The sequence below is a fragment of the Penicillium chermesinum genome (assembly GCF_028974085.1).
Source record: "Penicillium chermesinum strain IBT 19713 chromosome Unknown utg000003l:1.0-5111272.0:1.0-5115320.0, whole genome shotgun sequence".
NCBI classification, from domain to species: Eukaryota; Fungi; Ascomycota; class Eurotiomycetes; order Eurotiales; family Aspergillaceae; genus Penicillium; species Penicillium chermesinum.
This window is the reverse complement of record NW_026695313.1, coordinates 3,645,603-3,668,633: the sequence shown is the minus strand read 5'-3', so window position 1 is coordinate 3,668,633 and position 23,031 is coordinate 3,645,603. Positions and strand designations below refer to the sequence as shown.

The 23,031-nt window shown below is 51.4% G+C and overlaps 10 protein-coding genes across 10 annotated transcripts; 5 read left to right on the top strand and 5 right to left on the bottom strand.

Moving 5' to 3' along the window:
* Nucleotides 1–105: 105 nt before the first annotated feature.
* On the top strand, nt 106–1,536 carry N7468_004326 (Mo25 family protein; the record flags this gene model as incomplete). Its single annotated transcript, XM_058473623.1, has 5 exons — nt 106–207; nt 258–318; nt 420–898; nt 981–1,253; nt 1,303–1,536. The coding sequence occupies 5 exons, from the start codon at nt 106–108 to the stop codon at nt 1,534–1,536; spliced, it is 1,149 nt and encodes a 382-aa protein (XP_058332626.1).
* A 782-nt stretch (nt 1,537–2,318) lies between these two features.
* On the top strand, nt 2,319–4,873 carry N7468_004325 (putative TBC domain protein; the record flags this gene model as incomplete). Its single annotated transcript, XM_058473622.1, has 4 exons — nt 2,319–2,622; nt 2,678–2,780; nt 2,833–4,429; nt 4,490–4,873. 4 exons carry the CDS (start codon nt 2,319–2,321, stop codon nt 4,871–4,873), a joined length of 2,388 nt encoding a protein of 795 aa, XP_058332625.1.
* A 706-nt stretch (nt 4,874–5,579) lies between these two features.
* Nucleotides 5,580–6,338, bottom strand: N7468_004324 (Dehydrogenase multihelical; the record flags this gene model as incomplete). The annotated part of the gene is made up of 1 exon (XM_058473621.1): nt 5,580–6,338. The coding sequence occupies one exon, from the start codon at nt 6,336–6,338 to the stop codon at nt 5,580–5,582; it is 759 nt and encodes a 252-aa protein (XP_058332624.1).
* Nucleotides 6,339–6,765: 427 nt separating this feature from the next.
* On the bottom strand, nt 6,766–7,419 carry N7468_004323 (uncharacterized protein; the record flags this gene model as incomplete). The annotated part of the gene is made up of 1 exon (XM_058473620.1): nt 6,766–7,419. One exon carries the CDS (start codon nt 7,417–7,419, stop codon nt 6,766–6,768), a length of 654 nt encoding a protein of 217 aa, XP_058332623.1.
* Nucleotides 7,420–9,798: 2,379 nt separating this feature from the next.
* Nucleotides 9,799–11,229, top strand: N7468_004322 (lactate 2-monooxygenase; the record flags this gene model as incomplete). Its single annotated transcript, XM_058473619.1, has 4 exons — nt 9,799–10,007; nt 10,075–10,096; nt 10,169–10,811; nt 10,880–11,229. The coding sequence occupies 4 exons, from the start codon at nt 9,799–9,801 to the stop codon at nt 11,227–11,229; spliced, it is 1,224 nt and encodes a 407-aa protein (XP_058332622.1).
* Nucleotides 11,230–12,356: 1,127 nt separating this feature from the next.
* On the top strand, nt 12,357–13,346 carry N7468_004321 (RING-H2 finger protein; the record flags this gene model as incomplete). The annotated part of the gene is made up of 1 exon (XM_058473618.1): nt 12,357–13,346. One exon carries the CDS (start codon nt 12,357–12,359, stop codon nt 13,344–13,346), a length of 990 nt encoding a protein of 329 aa, XP_058332621.1.
* A 694-nt stretch (nt 13,347–14,040) lies between these two features.
* On the bottom strand, nt 14,041–15,939 carry N7468_004320 (uncharacterized protein; the record flags this gene model as incomplete). Its single annotated transcript, XM_058473617.1, has 1 exon — nt 14,041–15,939. The coding sequence occupies one exon, from the start codon at nt 15,937–15,939 to the stop codon at nt 14,041–14,043; it is 1,899 nt and encodes a 632-aa protein (XP_058332620.1).
* A 1,412-nt stretch (nt 15,940–17,351) lies between these two features.
* Nucleotides 17,352–17,695, bottom strand: N7468_004319 (YqaE/Pmp3 family membrane protein; the record flags this gene model as incomplete). The annotated part of the gene is made up of 3 exons (XM_058473616.1): nt 17,352–17,373; nt 17,438–17,572; nt 17,679–17,695. The coding sequence occupies 3 exons, from the start codon at nt 17,693–17,695 to the stop codon at nt 17,352–17,354; spliced, it is 174 nt and encodes a 57-aa protein (XP_058332619.1).
* A 1,007-nt stretch (nt 17,696–18,702) lies between these two features.
* N7468_004318 (fungal specific transcription factor domain-containing protein) lies at nt 18,703–20,218 on the bottom strand (the record flags this gene model as incomplete). Its single annotated transcript, XM_058473615.1, has 3 exons — nt 18,703–18,955; nt 19,006–19,767; nt 19,827–20,218. 3 exons carry the CDS (start codon nt 20,216–20,218, stop codon nt 18,703–18,705), a joined length of 1,407 nt encoding a protein of 468 aa, XP_058332618.1.
* A 1,198-nt stretch (nt 20,219–21,416) lies between these two features.
* On the top strand, nt 21,417–23,020 carry N7468_004317 (uncharacterized protein; the record flags this gene model as incomplete). Its single annotated transcript, XM_058473614.1, has 2 exons — nt 21,417–21,557; nt 21,614–23,020. The coding sequence occupies 2 exons, from the start codon at nt 21,417–21,419 to the stop codon at nt 23,018–23,020; spliced, it is 1,548 nt and encodes a 515-aa protein (XP_058332617.1).
* Between the last annotated feature and the right edge of the window lie 11 nt (nt 23,021–23,031).

The window sequence follows — 23,031 nt, the reverse complement described above, 5'->3', positions numbered from 1 at the left end:
CCCGCCCGCATTTGTTTATTGCGGAACCAAAGATGTGACCAGTTCGGTGCATGGCTTCGCCTCTCCTTCTCCCTTTCTTCTTTTTCGTCTCCAACCCCTGAAGACATGGCTTTCCTTTTTGGCCGTGGCCGGTCGCGGCAGCCTGCAGACATTGCCCGCGCAACAAAAGAATTGCTATTAAGGATCCATGAGACACCCAGCTCAAAGGTCCGCGAACCCGTTCGTGTTGACCGTTCCCCGCGCTAACGCAACATTAGACCGAAGAAGACCTCGCCAAACAATTAAGCCAGATGAAGGTCATTGTTCAAGGGACACAAGGTCAGTCCATTGGTCACTTCCGATTTGGACATCGAATTGCAATCACTCCGTCGGGTCTTTGGACACAATTGCAATGCGTTGCTGACATACATGCCTAATAGAGGTCAACACATCACCCGAGCAGGTTCATGCCCTAGTTCAGGCAACACTACAGGAGGATCTTTTATATGAACTTTCCCATTCGATCCACCTACTCCCGTTCGAAGCTCGCAAAGACACCCAAACTATCTTCTCCCATATCCTACGATTCCGCCCAACATCATACGCGGCCGATAAAGACCCTCCCGTGATATCATATATTGTGCACCACCGACCAGAGATCCTTGTTGAACTATGCCGCGGGTATCTTCAGAGCCAGAGTGCCATGCCGTGTGGCGTAATCTTAAGGGAGGCTTTGAAATTTGATGTTGTGGCTGCGGTCATTCTTTATGATCAATCCAAGGATGGTGAGCCCGCCGTGCGACTATCCGAGCTGAAACCAAACCTTCCACAACGCGGCGATGGGATATTTTGGCACTTCTTTGACTGGATTGATAAGAGCAACTTTGAAGTGAGCGCAGACGCGTTCACCACCTTTCGAGTAAGTCTGTGGGAAACCAATCCGAATATCAGGATTCAGGTTCTTGAACTAGCCATAGCCAGCTGACCAAATGCTGTTTTAGGAAATATTGACACGGCATAAGAGCTTAATAACGGCATATCTTGCGACAAACTTTGAACTGTTCTTTGGTCGATTCAATGAAATTCTAGTGCAATCCGAGTCGTACGTCACCAAGCGACAAAGTATTAAGCTTCTCGGCGAGATCTTACTAGACCGAGCGAACTACAATGTGATGATGGCTTATGTGGAAAGCGGAGAGAACCTCAAACTTTGCATGAAGCTTCTCCGAGACGATCGCAAGATGGTGCAATATGAAGGATTTCACGTCTTCAAGGTTTGTGTTCTATCAATTCCTCAGAAGATGGCTTTTCTAACAGAAGCAGGTCTTCGTGGCGAATCCAAACAAGTCTGTAGCCGTGCAGCGGATTCTGATCAACAACCGCGATCGACTTCTCAGGTTTTTGCCGAAGTTCTTGGAAGATCGCACCGATGATGATCAATTTACAGATGAGAAGAGCTTCCTCGTACGGCAGATTGAGCTGTTACCAAAGGAGCCCATTGATCGGAACAGGCCAGCTCGGGACGGACACTCTGCCAACACGGCTACAGTGGCCTAATCGGCCTCAGTATTTTGTCTTTCCTTTTCTGAACATACAAGGTCACGGTAGGATCTAAACGGTACAGTGAAGAGATTAGTTCCATTTTGCCTATTGCATTCGCTAGCTGCTAAGCCGCTGGGTTTACGGCCGCGGCTCACAGGCGTTCTGCGCGTTACTGGTCTGTACATGGAGATACAAATTGAACAATTCGAAGGTTTCCGAATAACGCAGGGGAAGGTCTAAGCTAAAGAAGAAGGAAGCTGGCGTAAAAAGAAAAAAAGATGATCCAAGTGGATATTTCCATTTTTAACAACACGAAAAGACTCCCTTCTAGGCTTTCCTGCCCTAGATGACACCATGGTACAGTGTTCATCCAGGCACTAGCGGGCTCCACTCCCTGTCGAATTGGCCCACAGCTGCGCAGTCCGCGGGAGAAGGGGTAAGAGGGACGCAGGACAATCTGGGATTGCAACTGGGCTGCATTGCAATGACAGATTACCAGTGATTAGAATTAGATGCGAGTCTAGGATGTTGAATGGGCCCTCAGAGTATCTACCGATCTTAATATCGTAATCTATCCGTTATCTTTCATTCCTGCAGGACAAAAAGCCACGGCTCGCCAAGACCTAGTACGGAGACTCCACCCTTTCCTGCTTCTTCTCCTGGATAATTTCTCATTTCCAGACCCTTGGACGGTGATGCGGAATCGCTCCTTTTTCACGCTCCCGTTGACTTCTCTCCACTTCGCTCTCTTGTGTTACTGATTCTCTGCACGCCTGTGTACAAGCCATGCCGGGATAATGGTGAATGAGACCCCTGCAACGTCCACTGGATCGGAGTCACCTCCGACAATCCGAGCAGCCCCCGTCCCCTACGAAGACACTCTTCCGGGCGACCGTCCTGTCGCCATCCGATCTGTCTCACTACCGGCGCCGAACGACACGCCACCGGACCCCAATGGCCGATCGCTCAGCACCAGCGCCGCCTCCCCTGGTTCCGAGAGACGCCCCGCCTCCTCACGCGAACATTTGAAGAATCATGGAAATGAGGGACTAGCACCACCGACCACCGAAGCGCAACCCCCTTCGCCCACTCGTGAACGCCGTAGGTCGAGGGCGCCTTCGTTACGCAGCGTCCCCAGTATCTTGATCAATGATAGCCCCTCTCGGCCCCCCCTCGCGCCCTGGGTCTCGACCTGGATCTCGTTGGTCAGAGCGCAAATGGAACGGTCTCCGCAAGAGATCTGGAGATTTTGATCGCAAGTTAAGCTCGGAAGAAACCCCCCCCGGTCCCGCAAATCGACTCAACATTCAGTGGAATCAACACCGACATCCCAACTGGGAGCCTTGATGGATTGGCCCAATCAATGAAGTTTACTACGCATGGCAGTTTGATCCGCCCGAGGAACCCCCTGAAGCCAGTGGATCAGCAATCGGTTGATCAATCAGACCGGAGTTCCATACAACAATCCATTCAGCTAGACGGAGGCTCGACTTCCGAAATCTCGCCCTCCCCGAGTCAAGGGGACGGGGTCAGTGATACGCTGAGCGTGAACCGTCGTCTATCGCAGTCCAATGGTACCACTCGTCAGCGTCCGAAGCTCCTCAATACTAGAGCCATCTCCTCCGATGAAGACATGCTCTCTCGTCGCGTCCGGCTCATGTATGAGAGAGGCGATGACCGGGTGACCGACGCGGATGTGGCGAAATCCATGAAATCGGGACACAGCGATATCTTGGAGGAGAACTCCAACTCTGACATTGAAACAGTATCAACCCCGGCTGCGGATATGATCAAGCCTCCTCCAGGGGATACCGGGAGAGCATCTGCCGAAGTAGAGCGCAACAGACTGAAAAGAGAAACCGAAGAGTTGGCAGGTGGTGTCGAATACTGGCAGAACGTGGGTGCAGAGCAGGTAGATCGGTATGGGTTCATCCATGCCGCACCTACTGACAGTGGCTCGGAGCCTCATCCCATCCAACGAGTGACCACAAGCCTTTTACTGGCTTCGGAGACTCCGAGGCGGAGACGCTCCATCCGCCCGCCCACAGCTCTAGCTAGCAATCGCTCTTTCAGTACTCGCTCTCCAACCCGCAATATGTCCCAGAGCTCTAATACGGGTCGTCCATCATCATCTGCCAGTACAAACAGTGCGCCCATACGACGCAATGGATCGCGTCTGCGCTCTGCCACCAACCATCTTCCCCACAACCGAGATCGCAAAGTGACTGACGAAGCGGCTGATATGCTCACGCTACCAATAGAAGAAGAGGAAGCTACCGAAGGGAAAGACACTCCAGCCGCACGTGCAGCTCGAAAGAAGGAGTGGGAACGCGAGGATAAATGGACGAAGATGGCTAAACCGGTGAAGAAGAGCCGGGATGGCGGAGGCATGAAGTTCGAGTTTGATACACGGAGCCCCAAGCTTATTGAGCGAACTTGGAAGGGTATTCCGGATCGGTGGCGCTCAACGGCCTGGTATTCTTTTCTTGAGGCCAGCGCCAGCCGTCATGCAGATAGTCCTTCCGAGGAAGATCTCATCAATGCCTTTCACGAATTCCAGTACATGTCTTCTCCCGATGATATGCAAATCGATATCGATGTGCCGCGCACGATTTCAAGTCATATTATGTTTCGGCGACGGTACCGTGGTGGACAAAGATTACTGTTCCGCGTGCTTCATGCTATGTCATTGTACTTCCCTGATACTGGTTATGTGCAAGGCATGGCAGCTATCACAGCTACGTTACTGGCATATTACGATGAAGAACATGCATTCGTGATGTTGGCTCGGCTTTGGAAATTACGCGGCTTGGAGCAGCTCTACAAGTCTGGATTTGCCGGTCTTATGGAAGCATTGGATGACTTTGAACGTGAATGGCTCGCAGGTGGCGAAGTCGCCACTCAACTGGTAAGGAAACCCCTACGCTAAAAAAAAAAAGAAAGAACAGATGGCTGATCTACGATACAGACTGAAGTTGGCATTCCACCCACTGCTTATGGAACACGCTGGTACCTCACTCTCTTTAATTATTCCATTCCTTTCCCCGCACAACTTCGTGTTTGGGATGTATTCATGCTCCTTGGCGATGCCGAAGATCCTTCCGCCCATTCTCGACCGCCGACATCTGGAAAGGGCGGTAAGAAAGATGGAGGCACCTTTGGCCAGGGTTTAGATGTCCTTCATGCTACTTCTGCTGCTCTAATTGATGGCATGCGCGACATTATCCTTGAATCCGACTTTGAGAATATAATGAAAGTTCTCACAAGCTGGGTTCCGATTAAAGACGTCGAGGTCTTCATGCGTGTTGCCAAGACTGAATATAAAGTTCATCGTCGCAAAAAGACTGCTTGAATGCTGCTTGATGATGATATTCGCCACTGACCGTCTGGCTCATATGCCCCCTTTTTGTCTCATTGTTGTTTTAATGGCCGTCTTATACCCTAATGGTCTGGCGAAACTACGATTTCGCCCTCGATGTCGATGTCTACTTCTCATTATACCCCTTTGTCTTACCCCCTGAAGAGCCCGAACTGTTGGACCAACACGGGATTCTCTTGGAAACTGATTAGCGCCTGCCTTAATGCCCCTGTAGCACTTTTGCTGTCCACCATCTGCGTTCTCCCCGCGTCTCCTACTGTTCCCCCCCACCATTCTACTTCCGCTTTGCTGGGTCTCTACGATAGCCCGATTTTTGTTTCCTAGACGATTTTCTATCATTACACGCCCCCTTCTTCCGTTCTATTACCCTTTTGTACATTTCCCTTCCCACTGTCTGATCACGGGCTGCTTCCTTACACATTTTGTACATCGGAACGACAAGACGTCTCTTGTCTGTTGTCGAATAACAACCCCAATATCTTTAGTAGTAATGAGACACAACAATCTGATACACGCAGTACGATCCCACCATGAAGAATATCACCGATTTGAGTGGTGTATATCGTATGTTGACTTTTGATAATCCCGAGTACTATGATTCCTTCTGTCCCCGTATTTTCAAACATACCCCCCCCCACCCCCCTTTGTATACACATCCTAGCACTCTATCCCACCAGCCCTATACCGGCCTTAGCTCCCAAATTACCCTTACGAACATAAGCCTTCTCCCATTCCTCTCCCCCAAATTGAGCCCCATCTGCTGCTCGAAAACAACTTCCAAGTCCCACACCGGATCCATCATCATACAAGGCCCCATCTCCGCCTTAAACCACGACTTGAATATATCATCGATCATCTTCGCATCACTAACCCCATCCGCCATAACAAGCAGACACTCGCACTGGATCGCCGCCCGAATCCGATGAAACACCGACCCAGCAGAACCCTCCTTCGCACGCACAATCTGAAAGCTCGCCGATAGCACCGTCTCGATCCGAAACGGGCAAATCGTCGGGCCCGTCCGCCCGCAGCTCGTCAGCGCATAGTTCGTCTGCTCAGGCGCCATATACTCATGCCCGTCCAGGCTGCGGTAGTCACATCCCGTGTTCGGGAGCCGCTGCGACGACTGCGACGAGTCCACTTGGCCCCAGATGTCGGTCTTCATGTCCAGGTTCGCAGGCATGGCGTCGATGCCTGTCCGGGCGCTGTGGACAGCGTTGACCATTAGGGTGGTTCCGCTGGCGGGGGTGGACTGCGTGCCCAGCTTAGAGGCTTGCGGGTCTTTCTTGGCGTGGGTTTTGGAGGCTTTTTCGCGGCTCATGATATCGGAGCGGGCTGCTGCCCACATCATGGCTACACGGCGGACTATTACTCCGGGGCTGTTTATGGCGATGGGGCGGGTGCTTGTCTCGGGCTTGCTCCAGATGGAGGAGGGCATGGTGAGGGCTTTTTGTGCAATTGGGCGAGGAGTATAGACAAGTTGGGTATTTCGAGTTGGGGTATGTATGCAGAGTCTGGGATGACTGGGGTAGAATAAGTTGATGGTGGCTAAGGCATGAGGTCAATGATGGTATGATGATGAATTGAGCCTCCATGACCGATAGCGACCGTGGTTTGGTGGTTGTGATTGTTTTGCCTCTTTGGAAAACTCGGAAGTTTACTTATAGTAAAGGAAGGGTAATGGAAGGATAATGGAAGGAATGGTTCTATCATGTAAAACAGATGATGAATATTGGTATCTTCTGGCTATGCGTAAAAAAAGCTTTGGAATTAAGTAACAAATCATCCATCGTGATCTTTCCGTAACGTCAATTCTTCAGATTCTTCAGTTGGTGTTATACCCCAATTCAAAAATCGCCATTCCCTTAGAGCAGGGCCGCAATGGCAGCCATGGCGGCAGCGCCCAGTGGCGCGGCGGTGGCCATAGGCCCAGAAGCAGGAGCAGCAGCACCAGTGGCACTGGTGCTTACGGCAGAAGTAGAGGTAGTGGCACTGGTGCTTACGGCAGAAGTAGAAGTAGTGGCACTGGCCGTAGGAGCAGACACACCCCCCGTGACGGTAAGAGGGTAGTACTCGATTTCAGAGGGATCGATGCTGCTCATGGCCGAGTGTATGGAAGTAGAGGTGGAAGTGCCCTCGACCGAGACCGAGAGACTCAAGGCCATAGTGCAGGAAGCCGACTCGGAGGAGGAAGTAAAAGTACATTCACGTCGACCATCGAGCAGAGCTGTCCCGCCCATGGTCATAACTTCCACGTTCATGGTGACACTGAAGGTCTCGGGACCCTGGACCAGGGTCATGGGGTGATCCGATTTGATTCCGCACTTCTTGTCGCTAGCGCAGTTGACCTCGTAGGTGGTGGCGGCCTTATCCATGGCGACAACACGCCCGACATAGTTCTTGAACTCATCGGGCGAGATATCATATCCGTCTGTTTCGTCGAAGCCCATCCATTGGACGGTCGTTGTCTGGGCAGCGGCCAGAGCGGCCAGGCAAGAGAGGATCCAGGCAGAATGCATCATGAATGTGGATATGTGATACCTGGGGATTCAGAATCTTGAAGAATCCATTGTGACAGGGGAAAACGCCAGTCTTTTTAAGCCGCGGGTTCCTCTTTTTTTTTTTCGACGCTAGACTCCCTTGGTGTGTTTGAGGCGTAGTATTCAGACGAGAAGCCTTGGGCGCAGGGTATTTGGGGCCAAAGCGGCCAAAGCCAATCTTGGTATGGAGCTCCTGCGAGTTGATACAACCACGGTGATTGGCAGAGATAAAGGAGCCAAGGCTTGGCTCTGATTGGCAAGGTCCAGCTAGGCTATTGTTAGCGGCCTAGTGCTCCGCCCCCGTTTTTCCCACTTTAGGAGGCTCTTCTGGCTCACCGCGATAGAAATCTCGATTTGTCTCTTGTTCATGTTTGTCTCGGCTTTCGGGCCTGATGCCCTACGCGACTTGCATCAGCCAAGACCGCCGCCCAGATGAGCCCATAAAACTCGGACGCCTCAACCAAAGCCTGCTTTACAGCTAACGTACGTACTTTGCATGAGTCACTTGGCTTTGACTTGTCGCGGCGATAGCCGTGACTATCAGGGTCCTGCATATCTCGCTTACGCCAAGGCCTCACTAGCCGGTTAGAACCGCCAGGGGGGCGATGTCGATGGCACCCAGCCCCTACACGTGCCAGGGCCGAGATGCCTGAAGTCCCTTTGAGCTTAGAGCCTCCCTAAGAATAGGCCCCATTGAAACGTCGGAAGCACTCCACGGAGACCCACCCGTTGTGATTTGTGTGCAATTGGCCTCGGTCGGTATCTGCGAGATGTCGCCCAGTATTGGGTCCTATTTTTATTCTATCTCTCCGGCTCCGACGTAAAAGGACTCACAGGGGGTACAGTTGAGCCAGAGATATCATGTCAGCTTCTCGTAGATCTCCAGGGCTCCAGGCGGGTTACAGTTGAGCGGGCCTCAATATCTAGCCTTATGGTTAATTAGTTAGTTATTTACGTTAAAGCTGATCATATAAACAAATTCAAAGAGGAGTACTCGAACTTAAATAGATCCCTACTTCCCAGATACCTGTAGATAGCTTAACAAAGATCCTTTCTCGAAGTAAGTTCGACGACAGCTGTCGGAAGCTGGGGATAAAAGATGTGCTTATCTTATGGAGCCGTACGAAGTAAACATAGTTTCATCCACACTCAACAAGATCATATTAATGGTTGATTTTGGGTTGAGCACCTTAGGCCTCCTAGTTTAACCTGGCGACCCGCACACCCCTAAGGAGGTATATCGGAACACACAGTGCTGTTAGTACTGTATTAACAAACCTTCGCTTTCTCGGCTGAAAGTCGTAACTTTCTTATCTAAGGAGCCGACCGTGTAAATAGTCGGTGCCTGTCATTTTAGAACACTCAGAGTTACAGATTTGTTGTCAAGGAACAATGGGATTCGATGGCGAGACGCCATCGAAGCGGGGTTGAAAGCGCCTTTGATGCCATATCGAGATCCTTTGATCTGAAGCCGAGCCTATATAATGATAGTGGAGCGGGGCCAAAGGGCCGCTCTATATCCTATTAGTAGACTTGAGCTGAAACTCGCCCTGAGATTGAACCCCTGGCGAATCCCCCTTGTAAAAGGGGTTGACTGCTTTAGATGAAAGAGTAAGCTTTAGTCTTGATTCAGATCGGCACCCTCCTGTGGAGTTTCATCGAATACTATCATCTCGCCTGCTCAGCTGGTGCCATCCAAATGTGGTGGTTCCCTCAAATTTTTCCTCTCTATACCTGTATATGCCATGTCCTGTCCCAACCTGTCCCCATGGGACCTTAGCACCAGGCCCATTCATGACATTGACATGGGGAAGTGGAATTGGGCAGTCATCATGGAGGTAAAGATGCGCAAGAGGCAAAACTGTGCGATTGTCGTTGGTTCAGTGCTCCTAGTTCCAAAGTACTTCTGAATTGGAAGGTGCCTGAGGCCGAACTTTGGGCTTTGCAGTTGTGATCGGCATTGTTCAGGGTATTCATTGCCGGAACGAAAGACGCGAAAGACGCGGGATGGACTGTCCGTCCCTCACCTTGGAAGATTTGCGTACCAGGCGCGCGATTACTGTCTTTTGCGGAGTCTCACCCATTCAATATTGTTCGAAAATGGATCCGATGAAAAAGCGGAAAGCGTCCCCGCAAACATCTGATCCGACGATCGTGGGGTAGATCTTCGATGAACCTCGGCTGGTATGAGGCCCCGCGCCAAAGAGCCGAGCTTGAATCTTCTAAGATTTGAACGACCATTCTCATGCCACATTATTGCTAAGACACTGGTCCGCAAAAGACTCATACCTTATCCCCCTACTTTGCAGCATTGACCGACTCATTCTCGTACCGCACTTCGCACGACTTTTACCGGCCATGTCTGACAATTACGGGAGCTACCAAACTGAAATCTATGGCAAGGGTGTCTTGCAGGGCATCCGGCCTAGCGTCACGACGGATCCTCGCCTACTGGAGGAACAGGCGCGGAAGGCGCTAGGTGAGCGCTCATTCAATTACGTTGCTGGAGGTGCGGGTGAGAAGGCGACAATGGACAGCAACCGATCGGCGTTTCGGGCCTGGAAGTTGTGAGTTTAGTAAAGCCCTTTCTGGCATCTTGATTTGTGGGAACTATGGGCTAAATCAAACCTTCAGAATTCCGCGGATGCTGCGCAGTGTCAGTATTCTTTCCTCAAAATGGAGTTGAGGACTCGTAAATCGAAAATGCTGACCATTATGACACTATCAGATGGACGATCAGGATGTGTCCGTCGAGCTTTTCGGGCAGAAATACGATAATCCGCTCATCATGGCACCCATCGGCGTGCAAGGTATTTTTCATGAGGACAAGGAAACGGGCCTGGCAGAGGTCTGCCAGGAAGTAGGGGTACCTTACGTCATGAGTACGGCTGCCACGAGCACCATTGAAGAGGTGGCTGCGGCCAGCAAGCATGGCAAGCGATGGTATCAGCTTTATTGGCCCCGGGATAATGACATCACGCTGTCACTCCTAAACCGCGCCAAGGCTAACGGATTCTCGGTATTGGTCGTCACGTTGGACACTTGGTCTTTGGCGTGGCGTCCAGCTGACTTGGATAATGCCTACGTCCCTTTCCTCAGCGGGGTGGGGTGCCAGGTCGGGTTTAGTGACCCGGTCTTCCGAGAGAAATTTGAAAAAGAGGCTGGGTGCACCATCGAAGAGGACATTCTGGGTGCGTCGCGCGCATGGCTCTATCAAATTGCCGCCAGCGGGCCCCATACCTGGGAGGAGTTGGCGTTCTTGCGGCAACATTGGGATGGGCCCATTGTTTTGAAGGGCATCCAGCATGTGGAGGATGCGAAGAAAGCGGTGGAATATGGGTGTGACGGGGTTGTGGTCTCAAATCATGGCGGTGTGTGATTCCTGACTTACCGAAATAACTGAACCTATTGGACGCACATAACTTACAAAACCTGGCAGGTCGTCAACTCGACGGTGCCATTGGGTCCCTGGACGTCCTTCCAGAGATTGTCGATGCCGTCGGCGATCGAATTACGGTGCTGTTCGACTCGGGAGTCCGAACTGGCGTGGACGTCATCAAAGCACTTGCACTGGGCGCCAAGGCTGTATTGGTTGGGCGGCCAGTGATTTTCGGCTTCGGAATCGACGGGCGCAATGGTGCGAAGCATGTGCTGAAGGGCCTTCTGGCGGATTTCTGGATGAGCATTGGGCTAGCAGGGATCGGTACGGTGACCAATTGCGACCGCTCGGTGATTCGCAGAGTGCAGCATGCGGGCGACATATGCGATGATATCGGCTATTGCCGATGAGGGTGGAGCAGGGGGGCTGCAGATTCCTCTCAGTAGACCATTACAGGCGCCAATAAGGCGTTGAGGTGAAGGTCACGTCTTCTCACAGTATATGTCAATAGCCAGAGTATTCAGCAGGTATCGAAAGATTTTGCTTTGATAAATCCAGAAAACCTTAAGCGAAAGAGGTTCTTCTGCCGGAAGAAGTACGTCTTTACCGCTGACAATCCGGATCCTTACCCTCTGTGGAGTAAAATAGTTATATTCGATAAAACTAGATGAACTGGGCTCGATACATCTAGCCCCGGCTACCTGCTGCGTTTGGACCCTTCCAGGTCCCGTTCAACTGGTTTCTTTTGGGTCCCGCTCAACTGGAACCCGTGCCAAGGAGTCCAGGGTCTGGGTCTTAGGGCTACGGGTTTTACTCTACCAACTTTAGAACTTCCTCAAGAATTGGCTCTTGCATACGACTCCTCGTCTAAGGACTATAGAGAGATAAGGAACAAAGCCAAGGATCTTGATATATCCGGTCTTTCCTTTCAAGGCCCGTGTCTTTCATACACTTGGGACTATTTTTAGGTGGGAAGTAGTGACTTGGAGCCCTACTTGCAACTTGAACATTGAAATGTTGGAGACAAAGGCGCACAACCCCGTTATAAAGAAAACCCAGTAGGATGTATAATATTAAGTTCATGCTTAACTCTGAGGTTAACTTCAAATAAATTAAGACTTACTTACTAGTAAGATACTGGTGGCCAGTTTTAAGTTGACGCCAAAACGACGGATACTAGCATTTAATCTCATCGCCCCCCGGTTTATGAACCTGCTGGAAGTATCAAGGAGAGGCACTAGTTGAACGACATTAGATACTATGGTTACTGGAATCGTTGCTTTCGGTCTAGCTTTCGCTGGAGCCGGTGTGTATCATTTTCTGATCTTTATCTTACCGCCACTCCTCATGCAGCTCTTGGAGATATCATCAACAACGGAAGATTCGTCGCGTGGCACTGGATCAGGGGGGAGATTCCCTAGCACTAGGCATTTCATTGGCACCGGAGGGGTCGTCAACGCTGGAGGAAGTACCAGCACCCGGAAGCAATGGCAACGTATCCCTGGTCTCTTCTCCCTCTCAGGCCTCCGATTCCTCTATGCCTTCGGATGAAGTCTGGACCCAGCAGACTACAATAAATCTCGGCGTCTTTTTCTTCAGGTTCGACCACCTTCCCACCTATTACCGGGAAGACATCGGCTCCAAAATCCAGGACATCCACCATGTCTTCCGGGAATGTATCGATCAGCGCCCACAGGCAGGACATGAGCCTTCCTGGTCCGAAGTGCACAGCTTGTGTTGTGAACTACAAAAATTGATCAATGATGCAGAAAACTACACCCCTCCACGCGGGAAAAACGTCGAGAAGTACATTCGGATCAACGCGACTGGGGAATCGATTACAATTGGTTTTGGAGACGGCGAGGCTCTAGAACTTGACTTTTCAACCCCGCCACCCTTTTCAAGCATCGAGCATTTGAGAGACGCTACTGTGCCGCCGACCGAGGAAGAGGTACACCTCTTCGGCATGCTCTTCCTTTCCATTGCCGACCTGGAAGAGTGCTTGGCGTTCTATGGTACCTTTGAATTTCCCACTAGAAGCGTGTCGGTGCACTTACTGGCCGCAGCACGAGCGGTGCAGCGTGCGCTGGACGATATCGTGCATTATACCCGTGACCCTGTCCAGGGCATAGACGATCCGACCATCCTCGTTTATCCTGTTCAGGGGAACATCCGTATAACATACGGAGAGGATGAAGCATTTCATCTGCAATGGCCAAAAGGTCAAGGCCTCCCGCCACATCTACTTCGTATGGTGCCTCGGCATACTGTGGATGACGCACTTCTAGCTTCTGACGGTCAGAAAGACTGCTCCATCTGCCTGGAGCAAATGGAGAATGGGCAAAGAATACTGAAGTTGCTTTGCGGTCATTATTACCACGACGCATGCGTTTCAGAGTGGTTTGAAAATAAAAGAACGTGCCCAATCTGTCGGTATGATGTTATGACCACAAGTTATGAGCATGACGCTCATCACCATGCTCATGATCATGCGCATCATCACGATCATCATCATGATGGCCATTAGTCAAATAATCTATGTAAGGAGTTTCCGAATGAACCCCCAAGGATGCTCACGAGGAAAGCTGGCTTTTTGGATCAGAGCACCACTCATATCATATTTATGGTAGAATGCTCCCATAGGTGTGTCAAGTATGCTATAACCAACCGCACCCTGCATACAACTCTAACCTACGCTGTAATGGGGAAGCCTTTTTGGCAACTTAACTCCACGCGAGAGGTCAGACACGACGAGGTTTTTGAAAGATGTTTTAACTAGCGGAGAACCCAAAATAAAAGGGCAAGTCTAAGTGACCCTCTTCGTGTCCATCTGCGTACTTCCCGCGTACAACATGAAAAGCTGTAGTCGTCCTCTTCACATGAATTGCCTCTGTTGATTGCGAGCCATTGGCATGTTTGCAGCTGCTAGTACTGAAAGACAGGACCGGCAATATTCTACATTTACGACTTCCGAATACGTACCGGCAGAAAAGCTTTGACGGGTGCTCTATGAGTATGGTAGATTCTTGATCGTATTACTTATCTATACAAATCTTCGCTATGCATTGTACATTCGACTCCAAATAGGTGAACATGCCGGGGCATAATCCCATGCCATCATAATATACAAGGAAAGGAACGGTAGTATCGCAGCCAGCTGCGGGGGTTTGTTAATAATGCCAGAGAATGGCCATGGTGTAATCTTTGTATCCGCCAGGAAATTAGTCCACACTCAGGATCAAATCGTTCCCGCGTCTGGACGGTGTCAAGTTTCGGCTTGTGGATGATATGCGCTTGGCGGCATTTTGGGGTTGTTTCTTCGGACTGGAGGGATACACAAGCGAGCCGGGAGTCAGTTCACAAGGGTATGGGAGCTCTTTGGACTCCCGGCGCGAGGCAATCTTCCGACTTCGTTCCAGCCAGAGGTCATCGGGGCAGTACGGAGCGACGACCTCGCTTGGGGGCCTGGAGCGGTCGCCAGGCTCGATACGTCTGATATCGTCGCCTCGCACAATCCGAGGCCGAGAAACGACCTCTTTTCCTACTTGTGGAGAGTTCCGTGGCGGCCGCGGATTGGCAGGGAGTCCCTTTCCGGGGGGCGCACGGTGGACGGTAACTTCCTGAGCAGAGCTTGAGGAGATTGTCGTGTTGGATAAATTGGGTGTGCCACGCGAGGATCCTGAGCTACTCTTGGGACCGCTGGTATCAACCAAGCTTGGCGAGCCGCGGACTGCAATGCCGGCAAAGGGGCTTCCTAGCTTCTTTATTCCAGGATCTTGAGCAGCTCCCCGAGGCGCTGGGCTTCCGAATGGTACTTGATTGGGCTCGCGTCGGAACTTGTCTGCTGGGAATCCATTCTTGACTGCTCGGGGATTGGCAGGGAGCCCAGTGATAAGGCTCCGAGGTTGTGGATCTAGAGTCGACTGTGGATAGACCTGAGGTGGCGGGTACTCGCCCTTGTTCGCAGCCTTAGACGGTTGATTTTCGTCTTCGAAAACCGTCTGCCAGCTCTCAGGCCGGCACCACTGAAGTGGCTTGGGATACAACCCAGCCGATTGCGGAACCAGCTCTGCCAGCGTATGCTCTGAATTTGCAGTGTGAGGCGAACTATACCAATCGGCGTCAGAACCCACCGCCCGACCAATATCACGGTTCCGTAGAGGGCGCGCTGGATTTGGCTCCGAAACCATCTTGATTGTTGGAGGAGACTGAGCAACCCACGCAGCAACTCGCGGCGAGTGAGGATTCTGAGACATCTCTTGCTGCCATCGAGTAGCATCAGGTGGAGGAAACCTAGGACTTGGCTGAGGTGATGGTCCTCGGGAGTGCGAGAAGTCTGACGGTTCTGACATGACCCCGCCAATCTCAAAGTCTCTCGTTTCGCGTCTGGCCCTCCATCTTCTGCATAAGTAGTACACAGCCACTCCAACGATAAAGATTCCCGCCACGCCCGACGCCACTGAAACACCGATGACGGTTGCTGAACTGACAGAGCTGTTGCCTTTGTCGTTATCTGCAGGTATAGTGGCATTTGTAGCGGCTGTAGCCATGGGGCTAGTTGAGCTTGTGGCTTGTGATTGTGTTGTGCTAGGCTCCGCGGTCGAAGAGGGATGGTAGTAGGTAATGTTAGGGGAAATGGAGGTCTCGGGGGCTAGGGTTGTCCCAGGAGGTTTAGTGTGAGTTGCACCAGTCGCATCGGTGGTCTCAGGCGCTTTCGTAGTTGTCACATCTGGTACGTGGGTAGTAGTAGTGGGCGCAGCGAAAGTCGTTGCTGTGAGGGTTGGGTGTGTATTTTGAAGAGCATCGGATATGGAGTTGCATAGCTGATAGACGCCGTTGCTCGTTTGAGCGTCTACTGGACACAACGCATAATAACAAGAAGCAGCGCCCTCCCCCAGTGTAAGCGTATCAGGCGTTTCTGTCCGGCACATGCAGTCGAGGGTGGTGCATGTCTCTGGGTATTGTGACGCGATGAAATTTTGCAGACAAGTCTCCATGCATTTTGGCACTTTCCCTCGTATTGATTGTGGTATATCACTAGATGCATTGGCTTCGCCCGCGGAGCAGAATGCGAGAAACGCGATAGTCGCAACGGCGATGCGTATAGGAAAGAAGCGCATACTGTGTGACCTTGACTTTGAATGAGTGGCTTGAGTCGATCTGTCTTGATGAATCGGTTTGCGAACCTTCCTTATGACTCAATGGGTTTCTGACTACCCTTGAAGCCATGTAGTCCATAGAATGATCATCCTCGCCGAAGTGTCAACAATAGATCAGGTCTGTCGAAGAGCTCACGATGGCCGACACAGTGGTATGAAGCGTAGTCAGAGAAAAATGCCAAACTGCCTGGACAGGGTCCCACGGCCATTAATGTAAAGACGCCCCGGCGCATCGCGAAAGTAAGCGCGAGTCGAATCTCTTCACGATGACGCTAAGCATTGAGTCTACGGGCCAAGCAGATCGGCTCAATCCAACTCTGAAACACATCCCTAAGGGGCAAAGTACATATGGGCGCTATTATGAAACCAGATGACATGGTGAGCCCACGTTTGAGAGACCTAGACGAATCACTGAAGTGACAAAGCGCCATGAGGCCCAACAGGGACATGGTTGGGATGAGGTTGCGTGCTCGGCGGCTACAGTACGCGCCGAGTTCACGGTGGGCGCTTGCCTAGCAGGGGAGACTTATTCAAGGCGCTCACGTTTCCAATCGGATGATGAGCTTGGTGATCAGTGAATCTTCGATCATTCTGGTTCTGTAAGCAAGGTCTAGTGATCCATGAAGGGTAGAGTGTCCTACAACTCGAAATGGGGTCCTGCGCCATGATCTGCTTCTAGAAGCCCTCGGACACGGGAGGCTGGTTGCCAGGGTGCGCCCAGTCCATACAGCCCAATGAAAGCTTGCGTATGTTTCTATGCGCATTCACAACCTATTATGCGGATCCACGATCCATCCGTCACCGGGCTGTGCTGAGGAGAATGCGACCGGTCGAATAGGGGTGGTCCCACCTCTGGAAGATCTGGGGGCCCCAGCCTCCCCGTTTGAACCTACATTCACATTACATCGAGTTCGGCACTACGAAGATCGGCGAGTATCTTCAGAATTTCAAATAATTGCCATTCCTATGGGATGGAAGAAAGCCTACCAATGGCGGAATACCTAAAGCAAGCCCGAGAGTCACACAAGAGGTATCATTTGAGAAACAGAACACGTAAAAGTCGAACCCCATAAGCGATTCGCGGACAAAAAGAAAAAATCAATCAGACTCGTAAGAGCCAGCATTAAGAAATTATGGACATCATGTCGACGCCAAGTAAGTGGGGCTGTGGTGGCTGTAGGAGACTTGTCTCGGACTTCCGCGGAATGATGCTGACGCCGTCGGCTCGACACCTCGGAACCCGCTGTTCTGGCAACAACCCCCAGAATTCTAGGGGTTGAAGGTGAACTTTGCGCAGCAAGGTTTCTTCGCGCCCCTCGGTCGGAGGTTCAGGAAAAGCTCAGGGACGCGACATGAGGGCGGGCGTAGCCCGCCTAATACTTGAAAATAATGTAGCTGAAAAAGAGCAGATGCGTTAGTCGACAATTGCTGTTCCGTAAAGGGGGGAAGAGCCACGTACAAGGCATGAATGACACCAGGGATCCAACCCAGGATGGTCAAACAGATGTTGATCAGCAAATCAGCGGTACATCCGCGCTCCAGGAAGACACCCAGAGGGGGGAGGATGATGGCGAAGATGAGCTTGCAGATGTCACTAGCACGGAGTCAGTTTCCGCGGCGCAGATTGCGAGATGAGGGTGGAAACCCGAAAGATTCGACACAAGACGAGGCCTCGAGGGTTGTGAGGAGGGGGAACTTACGAAGCAGTGAAAGGCATGGTGACGGTGGATGAGAATACTGGAAGTCGGGAACAGGGAGAGGGGAGAGTGCGGAGGTATTTAAAACGGGGAAACAAGAAAAAAGGTGCTCGACTTGACCAGAAGCTCCGTTCATTACATCATGAGCGCCACCTGTGGCTAGAGACCCGGTCCCTCCCGCCTCTGATTGACTGGATACGCAGTATGTCTCTCCGCCTGTGGCTTTCCCCTGTGGCTAACATGTGGATTGAACCCTGAATTTCCTGGCCGTAATCGTGCTAATTTAAAATTGGGATGATCAGGGCCTACCACGGCCAGCCCGACCAGCCCGACCAGCCCAAGGGACGGAAAACCAGCTAACCGCCAGAATCGGCTAGAATCGCCCGTCAGGATCGTCCGGATCATCTGGTCCATTCTTCTCTTCTCTGGCTGAAAAGTACGGTCCCCTTTATTCCAGGTCTTGGCTCATTTGCCTACCGCCCTATCGCCATTCCTCGTTTCCCGGTTGCCTGGAAAGCTTGGCAGGACGATGCTGTACATGTTACGTGCACCCGGTCGCATGATACACACAGGACCCTGTTTCGTGCCTTGACTTGTGGCGCTTCACTTGTAGCCCAGCCCTACCATCGCTGGTCTCCACCCGCCAAGGCCCACGCTGCCGCCGCTGATGCGTTATTGGTCGCTGGTGACTTCATTCGTGCGCGAGAAATTGGCCGTCTGGCCATGCTGGTATATTGCGTACTTGGAAGGCTGGGATGTCAAAATCAGGTCTTCTGAAGGCTACGGGATTGGCAGTTGATAGTCCAACTAGCCGGAGGTTAAGTCTCATTTGGACAGGGGCTTCGTCAAAATTTATTGATACACGTGAAAGCGAAATGTAAATGAGGGAATGAGCGTTCTCAAGCTCCGGCTCCCTCATACTAGTTAGGACTGGCGCTATTCTCATTCAGACCAACCGGAAACATGCACGCACCCGGGTTTCTAGCTACAAGGTTCATGTACCTTCACCTCTGTACATGATCGAGGCTCATAGGATGAACTCGACATCATCCAATAGGGAGTTCCATTGTGGAGCGTCAAGATCGGGTGCCACAGCCACAAACTCACTCCATAGTTTCTCCCACCCCTCCTGTCCGAGATCGTTGACGAGATAGCCCCCTTCGGTGACAAGCGAAGATGGCGGTGCAGTGGCGAGTCCCTCGTCCAAAGCACCAGATAGAGACTGGGCAATCTCGCTGACTGGCCTGCCCGCTTCAAGAGATGTGCTAGAAACCGGCTGGCTAGTCGAAGACCTGTGTGGCGCAGGGAGAGGTCGGGTCTATCTTTGTACAATGTTGACATCAGTGTTTGCAGGTTCTTCTGAACCCCAGCCATCAGATAGCTGGACTCCTCCTTGGATCGTTCGAGGGTCCTGTAAGCGGCGTAGACCTTTTCTTTTTGGGCCTGTGCGTCCGACGCGTGGGGATTGAAAGATACATCTAACGCTAGGATCAAAGCTGCGGAGAAAACATGGTTCATCACGACACCGAATCGGGCCGCTTTGAAGTCGATATTCACATCATCCATCGCTCGCCGAAGCTCCAGAACTTTGTGTGCCGAACGGATGATCACCATGTGGGAAATGGCGTACTTCGGATTCGTAATGCTCTCGATGTGGAAAGGCCTATGCAGACGGCAAAGTCTGCTATGGAGGCTAAAATGTATCTGTAGCCTCTGGTAAGAGATGAAGGGCTTTTCTTTGCATATTTGTTTACTCTGCTCGATGCTCTCAGGATCAAGCTTGAAATAGGGTGGAAGGTTGTCAAAGGCCGCTTGGAAGAGCGAATCCAGCTTCAAAACGGTATCGTAGCTTGATTCCTGGACATCTAGCGGAACCGAAGGGAGAGCATCGATGACCTCGCGGCAGAGGTCTGCCCCCTTCACACGGAAGATAAAGCCACTCATGGATGTGGGTACCGTGAGTGGGAACTCTTTTTGCACCCCTTCCGTCGTAATATACTCATCGTCTGTATTGCTGGGCAAATTGACATTCATCTGTCTTGGTTGGAACGTGTATGCTCCTTCTTGACTGCCACCGGAGAATGAAAGAAGCCTGTCACCCGTTAGTGATGACGACTGGAGGAAGCTGCCAAAGACCGGAGAGTTAACTACCAGTCGGATGCTACCATACTCCACCATGCGCGTCGACAAACTTCGACGTCAATCATGTCACAACCCTTGATTCGTCGTTCTTCCCGAGCCTTGAAGGTGTCTAGCCGATGAATCTGTAACTCTCTGGCCATAATGAGACACCGGTGGCGTAGCAGATGAACCTTGACAGGAAAGCCATCGGTATTCATGTATAGATGAGCCAATGTACCAGCAGCAACAATTGCTGTGGTAGATGGGGTTATCAAACGAGCAGGGTGGTCCAGGATCGTTTCTGATATCCGGCTATACGCCAAAAAGGCCGCCTTTGCTTCTTCTCGCGTGGCCTTCAATAGATCCAAGAGTGGCAAAGTCCAAAACAATGCCGACCCGGCAAAGATGGCGAATAGGAGCATCAGTTGATCTGCACGAGGGTGTTCCCCTCAAGGATCCGCTCGTAAGTTTCTTCCATCATCTTTCGGGTTGATGGTATATGGGCAACCATCAAGTTCGGCTGTATATGGACGACAAAATGCTCGAAGAGCGCCCGAGCTTGACGTAGCGGAGGAAGGCTTTTAGTAACTTCGATTAAACTAGAATGACCTCGCCCTGGACTCTGGTGGTCATTTGAAATCGAGAGGATGTGTACATTAAAAGGAGTGACATAGTGGGCAGTGAATGCCTGATGATCTGGTCAGAGGCTTGCACATAAAACGACCCAATTGGGTAATACGAACTCGTGCACTCGGGCCTTCCGAGCTGGTTGGACTGTTCACATATGTGCTTGAATTTTGGGGGAGGTTTGTTGTTTGAGCAAGGGCATCTTCCAGTCTTCGTATGCGAAACAGCAGTTCATCGGAATTCCTTCGTTATGTTTAGTATTGGTCATGGATCCGGCTTAATTCCACTCACAGCAAATCCGCAGTTGATTGAAGGGCACCTTGACTCTGCCCAGTCGGTACTTGAAGTACACCTTGCGTTGAAGATGCGCCATCGGCGCCGTCCGAACTAGGACCGGAGAATAAACATTGGACGTTTCGGAGGACACAGTTGGAACAAGGCTGCGTGCGATCGCATCGCCTCTTCTTTTCTCGACACTGATTACATGATAATGCAGGTCGGCGCCATTTCTGGGTCATAGGGATCGAATCTCCACCAAAATGCCTCTTCATCATGGATCCTCACGCTGCTGCAATTGGCCAAGGCAATGCAAGGCGTGCGCTGATCACACCCGCGGACTTCCGCGGGTACAAACTTATAAATCCAGAGGATATCAGAAGTCCTAAACAAGGAGGTTAGGTTGATTTGAATTCAGGCCCAATGAGCAGACTCCAAGCTCCCTAGTGGCTTTGTTCAGGCGCGTTGGACGATGGACTACGGGAGTTCCGCGGAGATCCGCGGACTCAGTTTCCTGATACGGCTAAGTTGTATGTAATTGTTAGACCAAAGTTACATGGCAAATTCGGCAATTTTTGTGCTACGTACCGATTCGTTACCATAAAGTTCGAATCGCGTATTCTTGACTCTCCGACCATTATTTCGCGGCGACTAGCTCGCCTCGACTCCCATACCACAGGAGCATCTCCGGCTACGTTTTCAAGGCACAATCCATCCATGCCGGCACGGCTCAAGAGCCAGTGGACGCTGCTTCGGCAAGCCTTGGCTTACCAAAAACCCCGCTGTGTTCCGAGAAGCTATGGAGGGTCAAGGTGCTACGGCGCATATACATGGTTGACGAAGTCACCAGAGAACTTGGTTTGTCCTCACAGATACAGCAGACCCTGACCGAGGCTAACTGACGAGCTCTATAGGGCGTCGATGACTTCTTTGCGAGCTTTCCTACCGAGCCATTCGAGCGAGCATCCAGCTTAACCTCCGTTCCTTTACTCCTCGTTACGCCTGGCCTCGCGCATTATCTGGACCCTCAATTCCCTTTCCTTGATCTGTTCGTCAACAAGTTATATACCCTCAATTCACAGCAACGTGACGGCATTTATACGGTTGTGGCAGTTGTTGACAAAATCCCAAATTTTGCCAGAAAACTAGCGACAACCAGTCCAAGCGTTTCTGAAAATGGAGAATATGAGGGCCTGTCTGTCTTGCTAGTAGAAGAAGCGGACCTCCAATGGAAGGCGGCGCCACCACGTCGCATCGGAAACCCGTCGGGAGAAGAGCCTAGTCTTGCTGTGGCAGTCAAATGCTCTCCGACAGACCAGAATTCCCAAGGAGCTGCTCACGAAGTAGGTCTCCGACTTGCCAACACCGTGTTCATTAATGGGAAAGAAAGGACCCTTACGGGCATGTTTTGGGCCGCAACCCAAGGCGAACAAGGGGCCAGATATACCCTGCAGAAGACGGCTGACTTGACGAGTTGTTGCGTCTCCACAAACGGGATCGATATTGCCTCCAAGTTGACACTTCCCCTTTATCCTGTTGGAGAGCGTCGAACTGTCATAGCTGGAATGGGTAACATTCTGCGCCAGCTGTCAAAGTCGACTGACTCCACATCTATGGTTCCAATGCCCGCTTCGACTGAACTTGAAAAAGAGCTCCCGCGTTACATTGAAGAGCATAATATTGCCGATCGACGAGTTTCTGTGTGGGCATTAGTGGAGAAACCTCATGCAGAGCCCGTACAAGAGGCTTCGACCAGTGATAGATTATCCCACGCACTGCGCCAAGGGGGCAAACTACATCGCGTTATGAGTGGTGGGGGTGGATGGGGGAAGAAGCAGGGGCTTCTCTCTCTTGATCCAGAGATTGCATTCCCGAAGACGGCTTGGAACAAGGGCTCTAACCTTTTAGTTGATGCTTTTAACGCGCCCACCGACGGAGGTGACATGGAGATGCCCCCCATGTTCCTCGAGAACGGGTTGATTGGCGAAGATCTGTCTCATTTGTCCCAGGTAGCGAACCCTGGTGACTCTATTCAGTTCTTTGTAGCTGTTGAGCCAAAGGCAATAAGGGAACAAGAGACTGCCAGTGAGTCTGGGTCGAACATCTCATATACCTTTGGCGTGGTTTCAGATGCAGAGGATATGAATATTCAAGCTGGGCATGGTAGTCAGGGTTCTGTTATCTCAGTACCCAACAGTTTTGGTGCGCTCTCTGAAAAAGCGATCACCTATTCTCAGCCAGTGCCACAAGCGGGCATGGTGGTCGAGTCCAGCACAAAGTTGGATATTCCTGGCTGCCGAGTGACCCTGCAACCGCGGTGACCAGGGGAATA